Here is an 18,561-nt window from a genome sequence, read left to right as displayed (position 1 = left end):
ATTGGTCACTCCAGAGAACACGTCTCCCTTGCTCTAGAGTCCAGTGGCGGCGTGCTTTACACCACGGCATCCAACCCTGGTCCCGCCCAATGTGGGGGCGTCTTCCTGGCTGCCCCAGTCCTCCTCTCCTCCCTCCCCATAAAGCAACGAACTCCGTGTGTCCTGGAGCTGTGAACTGAATGTCCTGAATCGAAAATGGCCAACAAGGAGGATGCTGGAAGCGCCCAAGCATCCTCCTTGTTGCCCATTTTCGATTTTTTACTTTGTGATCACATTTTATTGTTACCTGGCGTTTTTAGCAATAAAAATCCTATTTTTGCTCATCTACACTATGTGGAGCTTGTTTATTTTTTCTCCACATACTTACTGAGAGATTCAACCAGCCTTCACTCCAGCCTTTGCACGTGACGCATTGTTCCCTCTGATCCGCACCTTGGCCATCCTTTGGGAGGACCCACCTGGCGACCCCGGGAGATCCGCGCAGAGTTTGACCCAGAAGGTTCGCAGAGCTGTGATGTCTGTTCACTGGCCCTGAGAGGCAACCCGCTCGAGTGACTCCCTGTCGCTGACAAGGGAGTCCATCATATCTGGTAAGAGTTTCTTACACACCACCTTTACCAAGTCGCATGTTGTTGAGAGATACAACTTGGGGATGATTTGTTGATTCACCTGCGTTTTAACTTCTGTCTCCCTGCATCCACGCATGGTTTTCAGTGGGACATTCCATGTCATTTGTTTCCCACTTACCGACAGGATTTTATTTACCTATATTGAGAGACTTACAAGTTTTTTCACTGTTATGTTTATCATTTGTGGACATTTGTTTTTTTCAGTTGTTTTCTTGATTGAAGACTTTTGGCACCATTTATGCTCTACTTTTTATTTCATTTTCGTATATAAAAATATAAATATTTTTTAAAAACTGCTTATTTTCGGTATCGGTTTTCGGCCTAGTGTATTTTTCATTTTCAGTATCGGTTTCGGCACCAAAAAACCCATTCGATGGACCCCTAGTATTTAGTGTTAATGACCCACCTGTGCTGATCTCTGTAGGAGTGTCCTCCTCTATAAATGTCCCCGTTATTCCATCCTCCTCCATAGACTGCTGATCATCCCTCACATAACTTTCTTCTTCTTCTGCTTTAACCTCAAATTCTATATCGATTGGATCTCCACTCTAAATCAAGAAAATGAGAGAGAGAATATCATCTGTAAAATATAAGCTTTATTATTGTGACATCATAAAAGAAATCCACAAATCGTATACATAAGTCTGTGTTTTACAATCTCCGTCCCACCAACCTTGTAACAGTGAGGGATGGTGTGATCTTCCTGTGTGGAATCCCGGGAATACAGAGGACGGGGACATCTCTCTGGTGGGTTCCTGGTATTAGGTGGCTCCATCATATCCTTGTGTCCTTCTGAAAACTCCTCCATCACCCCATACTCCTCATCCTCCTCTTTATACTCTTCTTTTAAAACAATATTATCCTTGGGATTTTAATTTTGAAAGATATAATAAAACATTAATTGTAACAAACATGCTTGTATACAATTGTAACTTCCAATAATTGTTACTCATCTACCTGATGATGGTGAGGGATGGTGTGATATTCCTCTGGTGGGTTTCTGTAGCTGGATGACTCCACCATGGTGTCCTGGTACAGATCTTTGTGTCCTTTTGGAAACTTTGACTCCTCCATCACCCCATCCTCATCATCCTCCTCTTTTATCTCTTCTTTAACCTCAACTTTAGAATCTCTCAGGTTTCCACTCTGAATATATAATAAAAATGACATCAATGGTAACAATGCAGATAATGTACAGATCCTAATGATACTATCAGTGATTGCTCCTCATCTACCTGATGATGGTGAGGGATGGTGTGACCTTCCTGTGTGGAATCCCGGGAATACAGAGGACAGGGACATCTCTCTGGTGGGTTCTCATTACTGGATCCATCTGTATGAAACACACACACTGACTGAATACATTGTTTCTATGTGTTTATCAGATGATGGGGGATCTAGGTGGACCCTCCGTACTGCTCTCTCCTTTACAATAAAGTCTCCTCTTACCCGGTGATGTGAGGGGCGGCTGATTGTCCATCATGACGTCCTTGTAGAGATCCTTGTGTCCTTCTAAATACTCCCACTCCTCCATGGAGAAATAGACAGTGACATCCTGACACCTTATAGGAACCTGACACACACAATGATACAGTCACCATCCAGACACATCCCTTGTGTTGAACCTTCACAGACTTCAGGGATAAATGTTTACTGTTAAAACATATATATTATAAATCCACCTCTACATAAAACCCCCATCCCATATTATCGTGTAATCGGTTAGTATAGACTGATGAGGTGAGAAGGTGATTGGTGGGAAAGGTGACACATCTCCAAAATGAAGAGAATGTTTCAGCCCCGTAAGTGGGGGAATGTTCTGCCCCTGAAGGGGTTAATCTAGGTTTCCACACTATATATGTGTGTATCATCATCTGCTGGAGATAAAAGACGTCCCAATGACTATGGAGGAAGAGGACGGACATGACGGGGGGTTACTGGGTGTAAATAGAAAATAAGATCTTATTACCTCCTCTACTGCCACTTCCAGCGATGTCTCCTCTCTACTTCCTCATGACTCACCTCTCACCCGGAACTTCCTTTTTATATCTGACATCACTTCCTGTCTTCCATAGAGACTTCCTATCTCTATGGTATAAGTAAGATCACCATCTTGTGGAGTTTAGAGGAACTGCAGCCCCGAAAAACGTCTCGTAGTGTGAACACGGCCTTGTGCTGTGTATGTACTGTACATCCTTATAGATGGGGTCATCTCCACTCCCACCAAGGGGGAGAGAAATATATTACTGCCTAGTCCAGCCTTTATCAGCCAGGGTTCCTCCAAAGGTTTCTAGGGGTTCCCTGAGCCATAAACAAGTTCTACCTCTGAGCTTTTGGGAAATCAGCTTTTGGTACCTCGGCTCAGCCGATTTGTAAGTAAAGTTCCCTTACAAAGGCTCCCTACTATTTGCTAAACGATATCTACCATTGTGATATATACTTTTAACTGACATTTTATCTTTTAGATACACTGCATACGCATCCACTCCTCAAGAAGCGAGCAGTGGATCGCAAAATGCGTTGAGTTTTTAATATGCCTGTGTATTATTTTATACCAATCATTGTAACATATGTGACTATCTTCAAGCATTTTTTTTGTACCATGTTTTTTACCAAATCGTTTTGGCATGCATTTTTCATATGATGATTGCTATACGTCTTTAATAAATCCAGAAATTATGTTTACTCTATATACAGTATATTAATTGGCCTTTTGTGTTCACCTCATTTAAAGTCTCAGGGCTCAGTTTTGTTTTGTTGTATGAACTTGGATAGGGTTTAGGGTATCATGGGATGCCCACTTGATCAAAGTAGTAAAACTCTTCAGGGACACAACTATATACAGTACGTATATACATTTATTCTACCTCCAGCACAATCTTGCTTGTAGAACTACAACTCCCAGGACCAGCTGGCACTGTATGAATGGTCAGACAAGAGCGCAATCAGACCAATAGAAAATTACCTTTACAGGCAGGGACCGCGGGCCCCTTTGGTAGTGTAGCAAAAAGTCCTAGTGCCCAACTGTCCTCCTCCTGTGGCTACTGATCCCAGCACCACCTCTTCAGGCACTGCCAGCCCACTTGGCTGCAGCTGCCCCTTTCTCTAGCCCTCCTGGCTAAGATTCCACGGTCCTCCCAGACTGACTCTGCATCCATCCCAGACTGCTTGCACCCAGTCCTCTCCAACTGTATCAGTCACCAGTCCACCTGACTGTCTTCCTCCCTGGAGATTTACCCGACAGTTTTCTCCTGCTATCCTCTCCTTGCTCCCATGCCTCCGGGTCAGGACACCTCTGTGTGTCGTGAAGAGGGTCCCTTCCTCAATTGAGCCCAGGCCTGAGATTACCCCCCCCCTCACGGGCCACCGACAGCCTAAGACTCCATCTTCCAACCATACTCCACACTGCCCCAGCTGGGCTGACCCAGAGTATTTGCGGGGGCCTGCCCCTTGCCAACCCATCTGTGGGGGATTGGTCAGGGCCCTCATGAATACTCCAGGTAGCTCCTCCTAACCTCCACTCCCATCCTTCTACAATATTTACCAAGTTTCTAAAAGTAGGGGGAGGTCTAAGAGACGATACCTGTGAGTCATCCAGTCCCCCTGAGTCACTCACCTGACCCAGATAAAACAACACAGGCTTGGCTACCATCCAATCCTGAACAATTTACCTACTCTAACAAAACATCTACTTCTAGCACACTAGAGGGTGCTACAATCACTAATGACAGCTCAGGGTGCTGTCGTTCAGCTAGTGGTATACCATCAAGTACAATGTACCCCATACTCATTCATGTGGGGGTGGTTTCTGGAGGCCCTTCTATTATTAAAAGGGCTTCCAGATTCTAAAAAAAAAGCCTTGAGCTGTATATGAAATATTCCTGACCACTGCACTTTGTACCCTGGGCTGTATAGGACATACTCCTGACCACTGCACTCTATACACAGGACTGTAATGGATATACTCCTGACCCCTGCATCCTTTATGCTATATTGTACAACAGTTGCTGGTTGCTCAGTGGTCAGGATGAAGGTCAGCTGTGTGTAGAAAAGCATATCTGATGAAGAGTTCCATTTTTACCAATGATTGTGCTGAGGTTTGTGTGTGTCTCCATGACTCTGCATCGTGACTCTCTTGTGCACTGAGTAGATTCAAATTGTAAGCCCCTCCCACTGCAATTTTACTATGCCCACAATTCATCGCCTATCTATTTTCCTCAGGGTACGCCATGCTGAATCCCCCTCAGGAAAAAAATAACTTTAGCCCTGTACTGTACTGCCTGGAGAACATTGGTGGATCCTTTAAATCTGACAGTAAAGCTGTGAGTGAGGCCAGAAATCTGCTTCATGATTGGACACAATATGGATCCTTCCTCATCTCATTCCTGGTTATGGAAATCTATGATATTACCAGTTCGGTATCAGAGTATCGGCAAGATCTTTTACAGACATGGCCAATGATGGAAATTGCCAAACACCAAATTACGATGCTCAGGGATACCTTCCCCCAATCTACCTATAATGATTGAGTCATTTGTCACAGAGACCAGCAGTACGCTTCTGGAACATTCTGGTGAAGAATAAGGGAGCTCTCAGACATCATCACAAGGCGAGGTTTGTGACCTCTATACAGCCACTGGATGGCTTCCCCAAACCCCTCCACCACATTGCCTGGCTTCCGATATCTCAGCACTGGCATGGTGGGTGCTGTCAGGTAGACGAGAGAGAAAGACCAGAGAACATCTGCTCGCTGATCACCCCTAGCTTGAATGAACCCGGAAGTGATGTGTATTGGGTCACTTCCAGGTTTAGTTCTATCATTCCAGACCACTGTGGACAGAGAAGCTGTGAATAAAGCCCAGTCTGTTCTCAAATATCTTCAGTGGAGGGCAGGAGAGACATGAGGGGGTCTAATAGACCCTTCATGTCTCATTAACCACTTGCCTACAGGGCACTTACACCCCCTTCCTGCCCAGGCCATTTTTCAACTTTCAGCGCTGTCGCACTTTGAATGACAATTGCGCAGTCGTGCTACACTGTACTCAAACACATTTTTTATAATTTTCTTCACACAAATGGAGCTTTCTTTTGGTGGTATTTAATCACTGCTGGGTTTTTTATTTTTTACTAAAACAAAAAAATCTTTTTTTTACTTAGTTTCTGTCAGTAAATTTTGTAACTAAGTAATTTTTATCCTTCACTGATGTGCGCTGATGAAGCGGCACTGATAGGCTGAACTGGTGGGCATTGATGAGGCGGCACTGATGAGCACTGATAGGCGGTACTGATGAGCTCTAATAGGCGCCACTGGTGGGCACTGATAGGCGGCACGGATAGGCTGTACTGATGGGCATTGATGGATGGCACTGATGGGTGACACTGATGGGCTTTGATCGACAGCAGTGATGGGCATTTATGGGCAGCACTGACTGGCATCGCTAATGGGCACTGATTGGTGGCACTTGTGGGCAGTGGTGGGCACTGATTGCTGCCACTGGTGGGCACTGTTTGGTGACACTGCTGGCACTATATTGTAATCAGGGCACTGATGATTAGTGCCCTGATTACATGTGCAGATGTCCCCCTGCGTGGAGATGCTGCTGATCGGCTCTCCTCACCACACACTCTGTCAGTGTCAGGCGAGGAGTGCCGATTACCGGCATCTCTGTGTTTTTACATGTGACCGGCTGTGATTGGACACAGCCGATCACATGGTTAAAGAGCTACGGACGCAGCTCTTTACAGAGATCAGGGTCACGCCATGTGCTAGCAACACGACGCGGCCACGCAAGAGCAGCCATTCTGGGACGCTGTCATATGACGGCATCCCAGAACGAGAGCCGCACTGCCCGTCAGCATTTGACGGTGGGCGAGCGGCAACTAGTTAAAGAGAACTCACAACAAAATGCTAACATATTGAGGGCTATTAGTCCATTATTTCATAGCAATTAAGTTAAAGGGTAACTCCAGTCAAAAATTTTTTTTTTTCCTATTAATAGTATGTTAAATGTCTTTATCTTTGATATTATTCATTTTCTGGCTAGCTGATTGTCTGGCGTAGATAAGGCATTCTAAGCTAAACAATCAGCTTCTTCCTGTTTACCGACGCTATCTCCCTTTATCTGAATTTGATAAGCTGCCTTACACTTCCTGAAAAGGTTGTCAGTCGTTCTTAGACAGGCATGCCTAGACCTGCCCAGCCCCATCCCTCCAATTATTCACAGAATATGATCTCCTCCTGTCCTCATTGCCTTGTTTTGGCCAGCAGCTTCTCCTGAGAGAGAAAGAGGGGGGGAGAGGGAGAGGGGGGGAGAGAGAGAGTGGGAGGGGGGAGAGAGGGGGGGGGAGAGAAAGAGGGGGGAGAGGTATAGAGAGAGAGAGATAGAGAGGGGAGCGAGAGGGGGGAGGGTAGAGAGCGAGAGAGAGGGGGAAAGAGAGAGGGTTATGGAGAGGGAGGTATAGAGAGAGAATTCCTATTGATGTTCTTTGGGAGGGTCAGAAGTGGATACAGGCAGGTGGCAAAGCATTGGTCAGATATCCAGGCAAGAATTCAGTTAGAGGAGAGATTGTACCTGAAGGGCCAGGGCCTACTGTTTATGTATTATAAGAAGGAACAGATAATCCACTTTGTTTCCCACTCCACTCCGATTTGAGCCATAGGAAGACCAGAGAAAAGTGGTTTTATGATGGACAGAATAATGGAAGACTACAAGAGCTGTGTAGAGCAAGGCCATTGATGTATTACAAGCCTGGACTTGTTTCTAAAAGAACTTTAGAATGGACTACCTAATGAACTTTTAGCCAAAGGCTGAAGCACCTTCTCAGTGTTGGAAATATGGGAGGGGTTGCATTCAAGGAAAATTAATGTGTAGAATGAGTTGTTAGTAATGAAGAGATTTTGTGTGTGTAGTGTGAGAGAAAAACCAAGGGCGGAATGTGTTTGATGCATTTGATATAAAATATATAATTTTTCTATAAGACTGTGATACAATAGGAATCAGACTAGTTTTTAACTGAGATTAGGTTTGTCTGAGGATGTTTCTCAAACGAATGCCTTGGTAACAATGGGAACTCTTGGCAGTTTGGTTGTTAAGGTAAAAAAGTTTGTAACCATTGTCAACAAACTGGTAAACAAAAGCCCAAATAAAAGGAGCAGTAGAGACTGATAGTGAGGCCACTCATCATGCATTAGAACCAAGGACACTCAAATCTTTCCAGCCAAGAATAAGATGCCTGATCTGCAGAAGCAAAGGAGATCATAAACGCACAAGTAACTGGTGTTAGGTAGCTTCTAAGCATACTTTTATTGTGTATAGACCATAGTTTCTGCTTATTTGCTAGGCATCTTGCTATAGATATCTGTCAGTCTTGTACTGTATTCCTAATAGTTTCTATGTACAGCATTTTTGTATAGTAAAAGCACATTAACACACTGCAGAGGTCTGAGTTTCCTTGCTTTCTACTGTACTCATAAGTGCATGGGTATAATATCTCTGGGATTTGTAGGAAACCATGCCCGATGACGGAAACCAAGGGATCAATGTACAGAAGATTTGTTGGACGAGTGTGACACGAATGAGCCCAGATATGATCAATTCTGGCCATATTGTAACAGAGTGATTTCCTATAATTGTCAGCTCCATATAGTGGCCATAATTAAGTATTTTCCCTGAAATACCTCTATCTGTAAAAATATTGTGATTCAGAATTATGGGCATTAGATGGAGACAATGATCATAGTAAATCACTGATGTATATAAAATATGGCCAATATTCGTCACGGCTGGGCAAACCTGTGCCACATTCCATCAACTATTTGTTTTCTTATTCATAATATACCTCTAAGTCTCCATACCACAAAATGTACTCAGCCAATGAGAGGTAATGACTCCATTTTTATTTTAAAAGGCCTAGAGGGCCGCCTTTTAAGTGATGGGTTTAACGTGTTTCGTCCTGGAAAACAGACCTCTTGCAAGAGTTTACACCACAAAATGTACTCAGCCAATGAGAGGTAATGACTCCATTTTTATTTTTCTCCTGCTATCAATGGCCAACACGGTACAACACTTCATCCATGTCTTTGGTGATCTCTGATCTCCTTATCAACTGTTTCTTACATGACAAAGATCAGCCATGGAGTATATCTGAGGTGTAGATCAGGGTGTGCTTCTTCCCCACATGTCCAGCAACATTCATATACAAGACATTTCCCACACTCAAGACACTAATAAACATCGAGGGTTGTGTGGGACCCCTGATGTACAGGAAGACAGGACTTCAGTGAGGAACAATTCCCTCACTCAGGACAGGAATACGGCTTCTCCCTCGTGTGAGATCTCTGATGTCTTTCAAGATTGGACTTCCGTGAAAAACATTTTCCGCACTCAGGACAGGAATATGGCTTCTCCCCCGTGTGCAATCTCTGATGTGTATAAAGATGGGGCTTCTGTGAGAAACATTTCCCGCACTCAGGACAGGAAAACTGCTTCTGCCCTGTGTGAGATCTCTGATGTCTATAAAGACTGGACTTAAATGAAAAACACTTCCCACACTTAGAGCAGGAATACTGTTTCTCCTCCGTGTGAGAACTCTGATGTGAGACAAGGGTTGATTTTTTTACGAAACATTTCCCGCATTCAGAACAGGAATGCAGCTCCTCACCCGTGTGCAATTTCTGATGCATAAAAAGATAGTCCTTCGATGAAAAACATTTCCCGCACTCAGAACAGGAAAATGGCTTCTCCCCCGTGTGAGACCTTTGATGTGAGACAAGGGCTGATTTTCGTACAAAACATTTCCCGCACTCGGAACAGGAAAATGGCTTCTCCCCTGTGTGAGCCCTCTGATGTGAGACAAGGGCTGATTTTTGTACGAAACCTTTCCCGCATTCAGAACAGGAATACGGCTTCTCCCCAGTGTGCAATTTCTGATGTATAAAAAGATAGGACTTCCATGAAAAACATTTCCCGCACTCAGAACAGGAAAATGGCTTCTCCCCTGTGTGAGACATTTGATGTGTGACAAGATATGATTTTTGTAAAAAACATTTCCCGCACTCGGAACAAGAATACTGCTTTTTTTCTGTGTGAGATTTCTGATGTTGGTAAAAATTGGATTTCTTTAAAATACATTTCCCGCACTCAGAACAAGAATATGGCTTTTCTTCTGTGTGAGATTTCTGATGTTGGTAAAGATGGTCTTTCTTTAAAAAATATTCCCCGCTATCAGGACAGGAATGCCGCTTCTCAACTGTGTGAGATCTCTGATGTAGGGAAAGATGGGCTTTCTTTAAAAAATATTCTCCGCAATCAGGACAGGAATGCCGCTTCTCAACTGTGTGAGATCTCTCATGTTGGGAAAGATGGGCTTTTTTTAAAAAAAATTTCCCACACTCAGGACAGGAATGCTGCTCCTCAACTGTATGAGCTCTTTTGTGCTCATCAAGATTGAATTTAAAGTAGAAACACTTCCCGCACTCAGTACAAGAAAACCTCTTATCTGTTGGAAGAACGGCACCGTCCCTCACAGTCTGAGGTTCCTCAGGATAAGAGGAATACGATGGTCCATCTACACTGTGTGGTGCCGGATGGACATTTGAGGTAGTCGGGTTTTCTCCTGGACTATACTGTGTGATGTCCTCATCTTCTACTTTACAGTCTGGAGACAAAGTGAGACAATCCTCTGAGGTTTTCCTCATCTCCCGTCCATCTACTAAAATAGAAATACAAAGATTATTACTAGACATGAGCAGATTGGTTCCCCTAAACCAGGACTCCGCCCACATCAGGCAGCTTTGTCTCTGAGGATCTTACAATTCCCCCCTCAAGGCAACTAGTAAATGGGTTCCGAGGAACTTTTATGTTTTTTTACGTAAAAACACCCAGCTATGTACTCGGGAGTTGGAGACAGCTATGCTTCAGGCGGAGGGCAACTATGCGACTGATCCCACTCAGCATAATCGGGAGACTTGGTTATGGAATTGTAGGGCGTTTGAGCTTCGGCTCTTGGACTTTACTGAAAAGAAGATGCTTTATACCAACCAAAACATTCTGACCATGGTAACAAGGCTTACTTGCTTATTTGGCCAGACCTTACCCCACCCTTACTTCTATTTCCCATATGTGCCTGTCTACCGGCCATATAAGTACCGCCCCCGCACAAGATACTGGATGCTTCCATGTCCTTCTACTCCTCTATACCTCTACTGTTAACTGCAATGACCAACAATTATTTATGTACACTATATTGCCAAAAGTATTGGGACGCCTGCCTTTACATGCACATGAATAATGGCATTCCAGTCTTAGTCCATAGGGTTCAATATTGAGTTGGCCCACCCTTTGTAGCTATAACAGCTTCAACTCTTCTGGGAAGGCTGTCCACAAGGTTTAGGAGTGTGTCTATGGGAATGGTTGACCATTCTTCCAGAAGCGTATTTGTGTGGTCAGGCACTGATGTTGGATGAGAAGGCCTGGCTTCACTGTCTCTGCTCTAATTCATCCATCAGGTTGAGGTCAGGACTCTGTGCAAGTCAGTCAAGTTCCTCAACCCCAAACTCACTCATCCATGTCTTTATGGACCTTGCTTTGTGCACTGGTGCGCAGTCATGTTGGAACAGGAAGAGGTCATCCCCAAACTGTTTTCCACAAAGTTGGGAACATGCCTTCCCAGAAAAGTTGAAGCAGTTAAAGCTGCAAAGGGTGGGCCAACTCAATATTGAACCCTACAGACTGGAATGCCATTAAAGTTCATGTGCGTGTAAAGGCAGGCGTTGCAATACTTTTAGTAATATAGTGTAACTCAGATGCCTTTTCCCTCCCTGTCCTCACGTAAGCGGGAAGCCATAGATGCCCCAATTTCTGTAGAAGAAATTGAACTTGCCATGTTGCAGCTACCTGCTCATAAGGCCCCTTGGCCAGATAGTTTCCCAGCTGAGCAGTACGTCAAATTTACACAATTATTAAAGTGGTTGTAAAGCCTCAAGGTTTGCATTATATGCATTAGGTGAAAAACCTTCTGTACTGCAGCACATTTTTCAAACTAGTAATTATTCTTCATAAATTTCGACAAAAATGTATACGTGTACATTTCTTTGGTAAAAATAATCCAGATTAGTGGATATAATTTGGTCTATATGAAGGTTATAGAGACTACAAGCTATGGTACCAATCACTGAAAATGTATTACACCTGATGTACTATCTCATTTCTTGAGGCCCTGAAATGTCAGAAAAGTACAAATAAGCCCCAAATGACCCCTTTTGCAAAGTAGACAGTCCAAGGTATTTAGTAAGAGGCATGGTGAGTTTTTTTAAGTTATTATGTTATTAAATTAAGTAATTTTTTCCCACAATTCTTTGGAAAATTAAGTTTTTTCCCCCACAAAATTGTCATATTAACAAGTTATATCTCACTCGGCATAGGCATACTTGCAACTACACCCCAAAACACATTCTGCTACTTCTACTGTGTATGGCGATACCACATGTGTGAGACTTTTTCACAGCCTGGCCACATACAGAGGCCCAACATGCAAAGAGCACCTTTAAGCGTTCTAGGGCCATATATTACACATCTAATTTCCTGACAATCTATCACATTTTTGAAGACCCTGGAGCACCAGGACAATGCAAACACCCCAATGTATATTCTATGAGGCATAATGTCTGAACATGTCGTTTTTTTCCACAAGTTTTTGGACAATGTGGAAAGAAGCTAAAACCACTTTTTTTTTTTTTTTTTTTTACACAAAGTTGTCCATTTATAAGATATTACTAACACATAGCATGTACATAGCAAAAATTACACCCAAAAATACATTCTGCTACTCCTCCCGAGTATGGCAATACCACATGTGTGAGACTTTTAAACAGCTTGGCCACATACAGAGGCCCAACATCCAAGGAGCACCTTCAGGCATTCTAGGAGCATAAATTACACATATAATTTCTTGACAATCACATTTTTTAAGGTTCTGGAGCACCAGAACAGTTAAAACACCCACAAAATGACCCCATTTTGGAAAGCAAACACTCCAACCTATTTTTTTAAGAGGCATAATGAGTCTTTTGAACATGTCGTTTTTTTCCCACAAGTTTTCGGAAAATGTGGAAAGAAAATAAATGTATTTATTTATTTTTTTTTTACACAAAGTTGTCCATTTATAAGATATTTCTAACACATAGTATGTACATAGCAAAAATTACACCCCAAAATACATTCTGCTACTCCTCCTGAGTATGATACCACATGTGTGAGACTTTTAAACAGCTTGGCCACATAGAGAGGCCCAACATCCAAGGAGCACCTTCAGGCATTCTAGGAGCATAAATTACACATTTCCTTTCCCGACAACCTATCACATTTTTGAAGGCCCTTCATATTTCTACCATATAGCATATACATACCAAAAATTACACCCCAAAATACATTCTGCTGAGCAAAGGGTAAACAAAAGATTACCTTTGGTTTTAGTAGTGCAGCTGTTCACAAAGGAGAGCACTGATTCAGGCAGCAGGCAGGGACATGGTCAACGACTGTGAAAGGAATTGTCCAGGCAGGAATACTGTCCAAAGTCATTACAAGCTGCAGGCAGAGATAGTCAGCACAGCCAAAGCATTGGTCCAGGCAGCAGGGCAGAGAAGTGATCAGCAACAGCCAAAAGGAATTGTCCAGAGACATGGTTAGCACAGCCAAAATATTGGTCCTGGTAGAATTTAGGAACATGGTCCATAGTACAGGTAGCAGGCAGAGGTGTGATCAGTTCATGCGGCAGGCAGAGGCATGATAGCAGTAAGTCGGCAGCAGGCAGAAATATCAGGCTTAGGGCCTCTGTCAGGTAAGACCTGGGCACAGGGGTAGAGGCTTTTCCCACCCAGATCTCTTTGAAGCCGCCGGGCTCCAGGCCCTAATACGGTAATAACAAAGCCTTGAGAAAACCAAAAACAGTTTTCTCCATCTGGAAAAACTATTCTGGAGCCCATCACATATGCGAGATTACTGCGTTATGAATCCCACTACTACAGTTGCAGGGTAAACAAATCAGACCAAGTGGCAAACAGTCAACGGTCAGTTCCAGAGCAAGTAGAGTTATGGTCAGTTTAGGCGGCAGGTAGAAGCAAGGTCGAATAACAGGCCAAGGCGTGGTCGAGGTCAGTTCCCGAGCAGGTAGAGGTATTTACAGTTTAGGCGGCAGGCAGTAGTGTGGTCAAATAACAGGTTAGGGTCAGTTCAGGATCAGGCAGTGGCATACGAGGTGTGAAGCAATTCAAAATTACGTTTACAGTAGAGAAGTATGGTAACGGTGAAAACAGTCACCTATGCAGAGGCCTGGTTGAGAAGGACACTGGGGACAATAAAAACTGGTGTCTCGTCTAACTACTCTTCTGGAGCTCATCCGACATTGTTTTTTACAACTTTAGCCTCTTTCTCTGGGAGGAACTTTTTCAGGAAAATGGCGTTCATGGAGTCTGCTCACTGCATCTGAGCGAATGCTTTCTGGTGGGCCTTCAGGGTACAAAAGGGCAGTGACAATTTTTGATAGCGGAAAAAAGGATACGGGGGCCTCAGTGGATTTGCAGTAAATCACATTATAAATGGCCAAATTGAAAAAAAAAAAAAAAAAGAGAGACTTTCTTTTACAAATGGTGGGTTCTTCTTACAGCAAGGTGGGGCTGGATCATCTGATCATTGATGTCGATTCCCCCATGAACAAATTGTAATCATGAATGAATTCTGGTTTCTGGGGTGGGCCATTCCTTCCGGGGATTTGCACATAGGGGTCATTGTGAATTGATGAATGCATGTAGAGGTCTCACTTGTCCCTCCACTTGATGGACAAAATGTCCTCGTTCCGCAAATTCGCCGACTCCCCTAGTTGTAGTCTTGCATTAACGAGCCTTTGCGGGAAGTCCTTCCTACTAGCTCCCACGGGGCCACATGCTAGAGTTGTCCTCCGGTGAAAATTGCGGAAAAGGGGCAAACTGATGTAGTAATCATCACCATAGAGAAGATAACCTATTTCAACGAGTGGATATACAGGCTCCCAAACGACTTTTCTGCTTGATCCGATATAGTCTGGGCATTCAGGGGGATACAGCTGGGTGTCCTTTCTTTTGTACACCCGGAAAGCATAGGTGTACCCCGTGGCTCATAAGTGGAGTGGAGTTTAACCCCATATCGGGCCCTTTTGCTGGGGATAAACTGCTTGAAGTCCAGCCTGCCAGTGAAGGGGACACGTGACTTGTCCACCCAGATATTTTTGTGAATAAATAATTGGGCTAATTTCTCAGAGAAATGTTTTTTTTAGAAGTGGCCGAATTTTATACAATTTGTCATATGCAGGGCCCTTTTGGGGAGGGTACTGGGTGTTATCACTGTAATTGAGGAATTAGATATCTTGTTCTTTGCATAATGGATGAGTAGATTGGCATGTGATGGATGGGGTGGGAGGACCAGTATGAGTGTAATTCATGTTTTTTTTTGGCGAGTCCCATATTGAATGTGAGGCCACAAATTCCCCCATTGTTAGTTCTCTCCACTCAAAGGTCGGGCGTAACTTGAACCTTGGTTGCTCCATATGAATTGTTGGGCATTTAGGTTACAATGGGCCACAATTGAAAGTAAGAAGCCATCGGTAATAACTAAATTTAAAAAAATCAATGGGAGCAAAATTCTCTGTGTTCACCTGGCTGGGCGGTAAAAGGGGGGGTGTTAGCTGCTCCTGAGTTATGGGGAAGCTACAGAGGATTTTGAAGGGCATACGGAAGGCTGGCATGGGTCCTAACCCTTTGGGGCTGAGGTAACACCCCACTAGTACCTGGCCTTTCTTGCAAAGGTACTCCATTTCTGGCGGATGCCCCTGCGCTAATGGTGGATGGCACTGAGGTGCTGGTGGATGCCAATGCTCTACTTGTGGTAGCCTGCTCCTCGTCTGAATGTCTTCGTTTGGTGGGCACTCTTTCCTCATCCTCCGATCCAGTAGCAGACCCACTGCTTAAAATGGAATCAGAATCAGACCCAGACACAGAGCTCCCTGCTGCTCTCATTGTTCAAGCCTAGAATTTGGTATACCTCCTCACTGGAATTTTATTTTTGACATACTGGTGACTGTGGGTTGTGCTGACAAACTGCTGGGATAGGGACAGTGGGACAGATGTGGCTGCACTGATGGGTGCTGATGAGGGTGGACAATATTATACCAAAAGTATTGGGACGCCTGCCTTTATGCGCACATGAACTTTAATTGCATCCCAGTCTTGGTCCGTAGGGGGTCCTTATTGAGTTGGCCCCACCCTTTGCAGCTATAACAGCTTTTCTGGGAAGGTTGTCCACAAGGTTTAGGAGTGTGTCTATGGGAATGTTTGACCTTTCTTCCAGAAGTGTATTGGTGAGGTCAGGCACTGATGTGGCACCTTTTTCACAGGTGAAACACTTTTTCACAGGCTTGCTACATACAGAGGCCCAACATCCAAAGAGCACCTGCAGCCGTTTTAGGGCCTGGCTCGTAGTTTCCGCTCAAATTCATTCCAAAGGTGTTCTATCGGGCGGGTTGAGGTCAGGACTCTGTGTAGGCCAGTCAAGTTCCTCCACCCAAAACTCGCTCATCCATGTCTTTTTACAGGAAGGGGCCATCCCCAAACGGGTCCCACAAAGTTGGGAGCATGAAATTGTCCAAAATGTCTTGGTATGCCGACTCCTTAAGCGTTCCCTTCACTGAAACTAAGGGGCCAAGCCCAACCCCTAAAAAACAACCCCACACCATAATCCCCCTCCACCAAACTTTACACTTGGAACAATGCAGTCAGGCAAGTACCATTCTCCTGGCAACCGCCAAACCCAGACACGTCCATCGGATTGCTAGACAGAGAAGCATGATTGGTCGCTCCAGAGAACACGTCTCCACTGCTTTAGAGTCCAGTGGCGGCGTACTTTACACCATTGCATCCAACGCTTTGCATTGCACTTGATGATGTAAGGCTTGGGTGCAGCGGGGCCATGGAAACCCATTCCATGAAGCTCTCTATGCACTTTTGTTGTGCTAATCTGAAGGTCACGCAAAGTTTGGAGGTCTGTAGCCAGTGGTGGCTGGTGCTCAAAATTTTTGGGGGGTGCAAACAAACTGTAAAATACTGAACCCCCCCCATTAAGTGCAGCCTCACTGTGCCTATCAAACGCAGCCACCTGTGCCCATCAAAGGCAGCCACTTGTACCCATCAAATGCAGCCACCTGTGCCTACCGACCCCCCCCACTCACGGGGTTTGTGGCTCTGGCAGAATTCCCCCCCAAATCACCCCCCCATGCGTGGATCGCAGCTCTAGCACACACCCCCCCGGCTGATCTGACAGAGCCAGGGGGAGTTACCGCAGCACTGTCTGCAGCAGATCCTCTCAGAGCAGCAGCGACCTCCGCTCCCGCACGAGTCTCCTCGCTCCTCTTCCTAAGCGCCAGGCATCCAATAGGGTGGCCTGGCGCTTTGGCCAATCAGGAAGCAGATCTGACATCCTGCCTCCTGATTGGCTGGGAGAAAGGTTAGTATAAAAATAGCGAAAATTTATTTGCTACACAATTGGTTGGGATCAGGGCGCACTCTCTGCGCCCCCAAGCCCAACCTATTTTGAAGCTTATTAGAGCCTCTGGTTCTAATCAGGTACTTCAAAAAATACCACCCCCGCCATAGGAATCCATGCGTCCGGCGTCTTGAAAGGGGGGCGGGCGCATGGATGGAGGAGCGGCGCCCATAGTGCACGGGCCGCCACTGTAGCTATTGACTCTGCAGACAGTTGGCGACTTTTGCGCATTCGCTGACCCCGCTCTGTCATTTTACGTGGCCTACCACTTCATGGCTGAGTTGCTGTTGTTCACAGTTGCTTCCACCTTGATCATGGAGTAGTTAGTAGAAAGGAAATTTCACGGGTGGACTTATTGCACAGGTGGCAACCTATTACGGTACCACGCTGAATTCACTGAGCTCCTGAGAGACCCGTTCTTTTACAAATTTTAGTAGAAGCTGCCTGCATGCCGAGGTGTGTGATTGTATTCACCTGTGTCCATGGAGGTGATTGGAACACCTGAAACCAATGATTTGGAGGGGTGTCCCAATACTTTTGGCAATATCGTGTATTTGCACTGATGTAGTTGCACTGATAACCGGGCACTAATCCATCTTTCTCCCTTTACACTTGGTATGAGGAAAGGAGAGAGCTGAAATGGGCATAACCCCGGTTTACAACGTGATCGCTTGTTGGACAGACATATCCCTTCATCCAGCACAGCCAGCAAAAAACAGAGCAAGTAACCCCGGTATAATAGTTGTGTCAGATCTTGTTAGACAAGGGTATGGGGAAGAAGACCCAAGGTACATACCCCAGGTGTCTAGGTCAAGTGACACCTGTGGTAAGAATAAGAGTTTTGCTGCCAGCTGAACCCCAGAATCTCCATAAATCCAGTCTAGATACATAAATTGTGTCTACAGCACAGAGAAGGAAGATTATCCGAGAGAAATACAGGAATACAGGACGGGGAACACAGCTCAGGAAAGTGACCAGGGGATTACAGGCTGATATCACCCAGTCCCCGCCCTACTCTGGACCAATCAGTGAGCAGTATGAGTGGAGGAATGTATTTAGTGTTAATGACCCACCTGTGCTGATCTCTGTAGGAGTGTCCTCCTCTATAAATGTCCCCGTTATTCCATCCTCCTCCATAGACTGCTGATCATCCCTCACATACCTCTCTTCTTCTTCTGGTTTAACCTCAAATTCTATATCGATTGGATCTCCACTCTGAATCAAGAAAAAGAGAGAAAATATCATCTGTAAATATTAGCTTTATTATTGTGACATCACATAAGAAATCCACAAATCGTCTCCATGAGTCTGTGTCTTATAAGCTCCATGTTACCAACCTTGTAACAGTGAGGGATGGTGAGACC

At 44.7% G+C, this 18,561-nt stretch overlaps 2 protein-coding genes across 2 annotated transcripts in view; both read right to left on the bottom strand.

Annotated features, from left to right (window-relative positions):
- Positions 1 to 292: 292 nt before the first annotated feature.
- LOC141104900 (uncharacterized) overlaps positions 293 to 18,561 on the bottom strand; it is an 83,748-nt gene continuing 65,479 nt past the window's right edge. Inside the window, exons 2-5 of the mRNA XM_073594701.1 lie at positions 1,865 to 1,962; positions 1,587 to 1,775; positions 1,303 to 1,491; positions 293 to 1,177 (exon numbers count right to left, since the gene is read on the bottom strand). Coding sequence (XP_073450802.1) covers positions 866 to 1,177; positions 1,303 to 1,491; positions 1,587 to 1,775; positions 1,865 to 1,962 — 788 coding nt within the window. The 3' untranslated portion in view covers positions 293 to 865. The remainder of the gene's footprint in view (positions 1,178 to 1,302; positions 1,492 to 1,586; positions 1,776 to 1,864; positions 1,963 to 18,561) is intronic.
- LOC141105474 (uncharacterized) overlaps positions 7,821 to 18,561 on the bottom strand; it is a 73,778-nt gene continuing 63,037 nt past the window's right edge. The window contains exon 7 of the mRNA XM_073595325.1: positions 7,821 to 10,407. Within this exon, the coding sequence (XP_073451426.1) occupies positions 8,926 to 10,407 (1,482 nt within the window). The 3' untranslated portion in view covers positions 7,821 to 8,925. The remainder of the gene's footprint in view (positions 10,408 to 18,561) is intronic.

The sequence above is a fragment of the Aquarana catesbeiana genome, linkage group LG08 (assembly GCF_042186555.1).
Source record: "Aquarana catesbeiana isolate 2022-GZ linkage group LG08, ASM4218655v1, whole genome shotgun sequence".
In the NCBI taxonomy this organism is placed as follows: Eukaryota; Metazoa; Chordata; class Amphibia; order Anura; family Ranidae; genus Aquarana; species Aquarana catesbeiana.
This window is presented reverse-complemented; position numbering and strand designations above follow the sequence as displayed.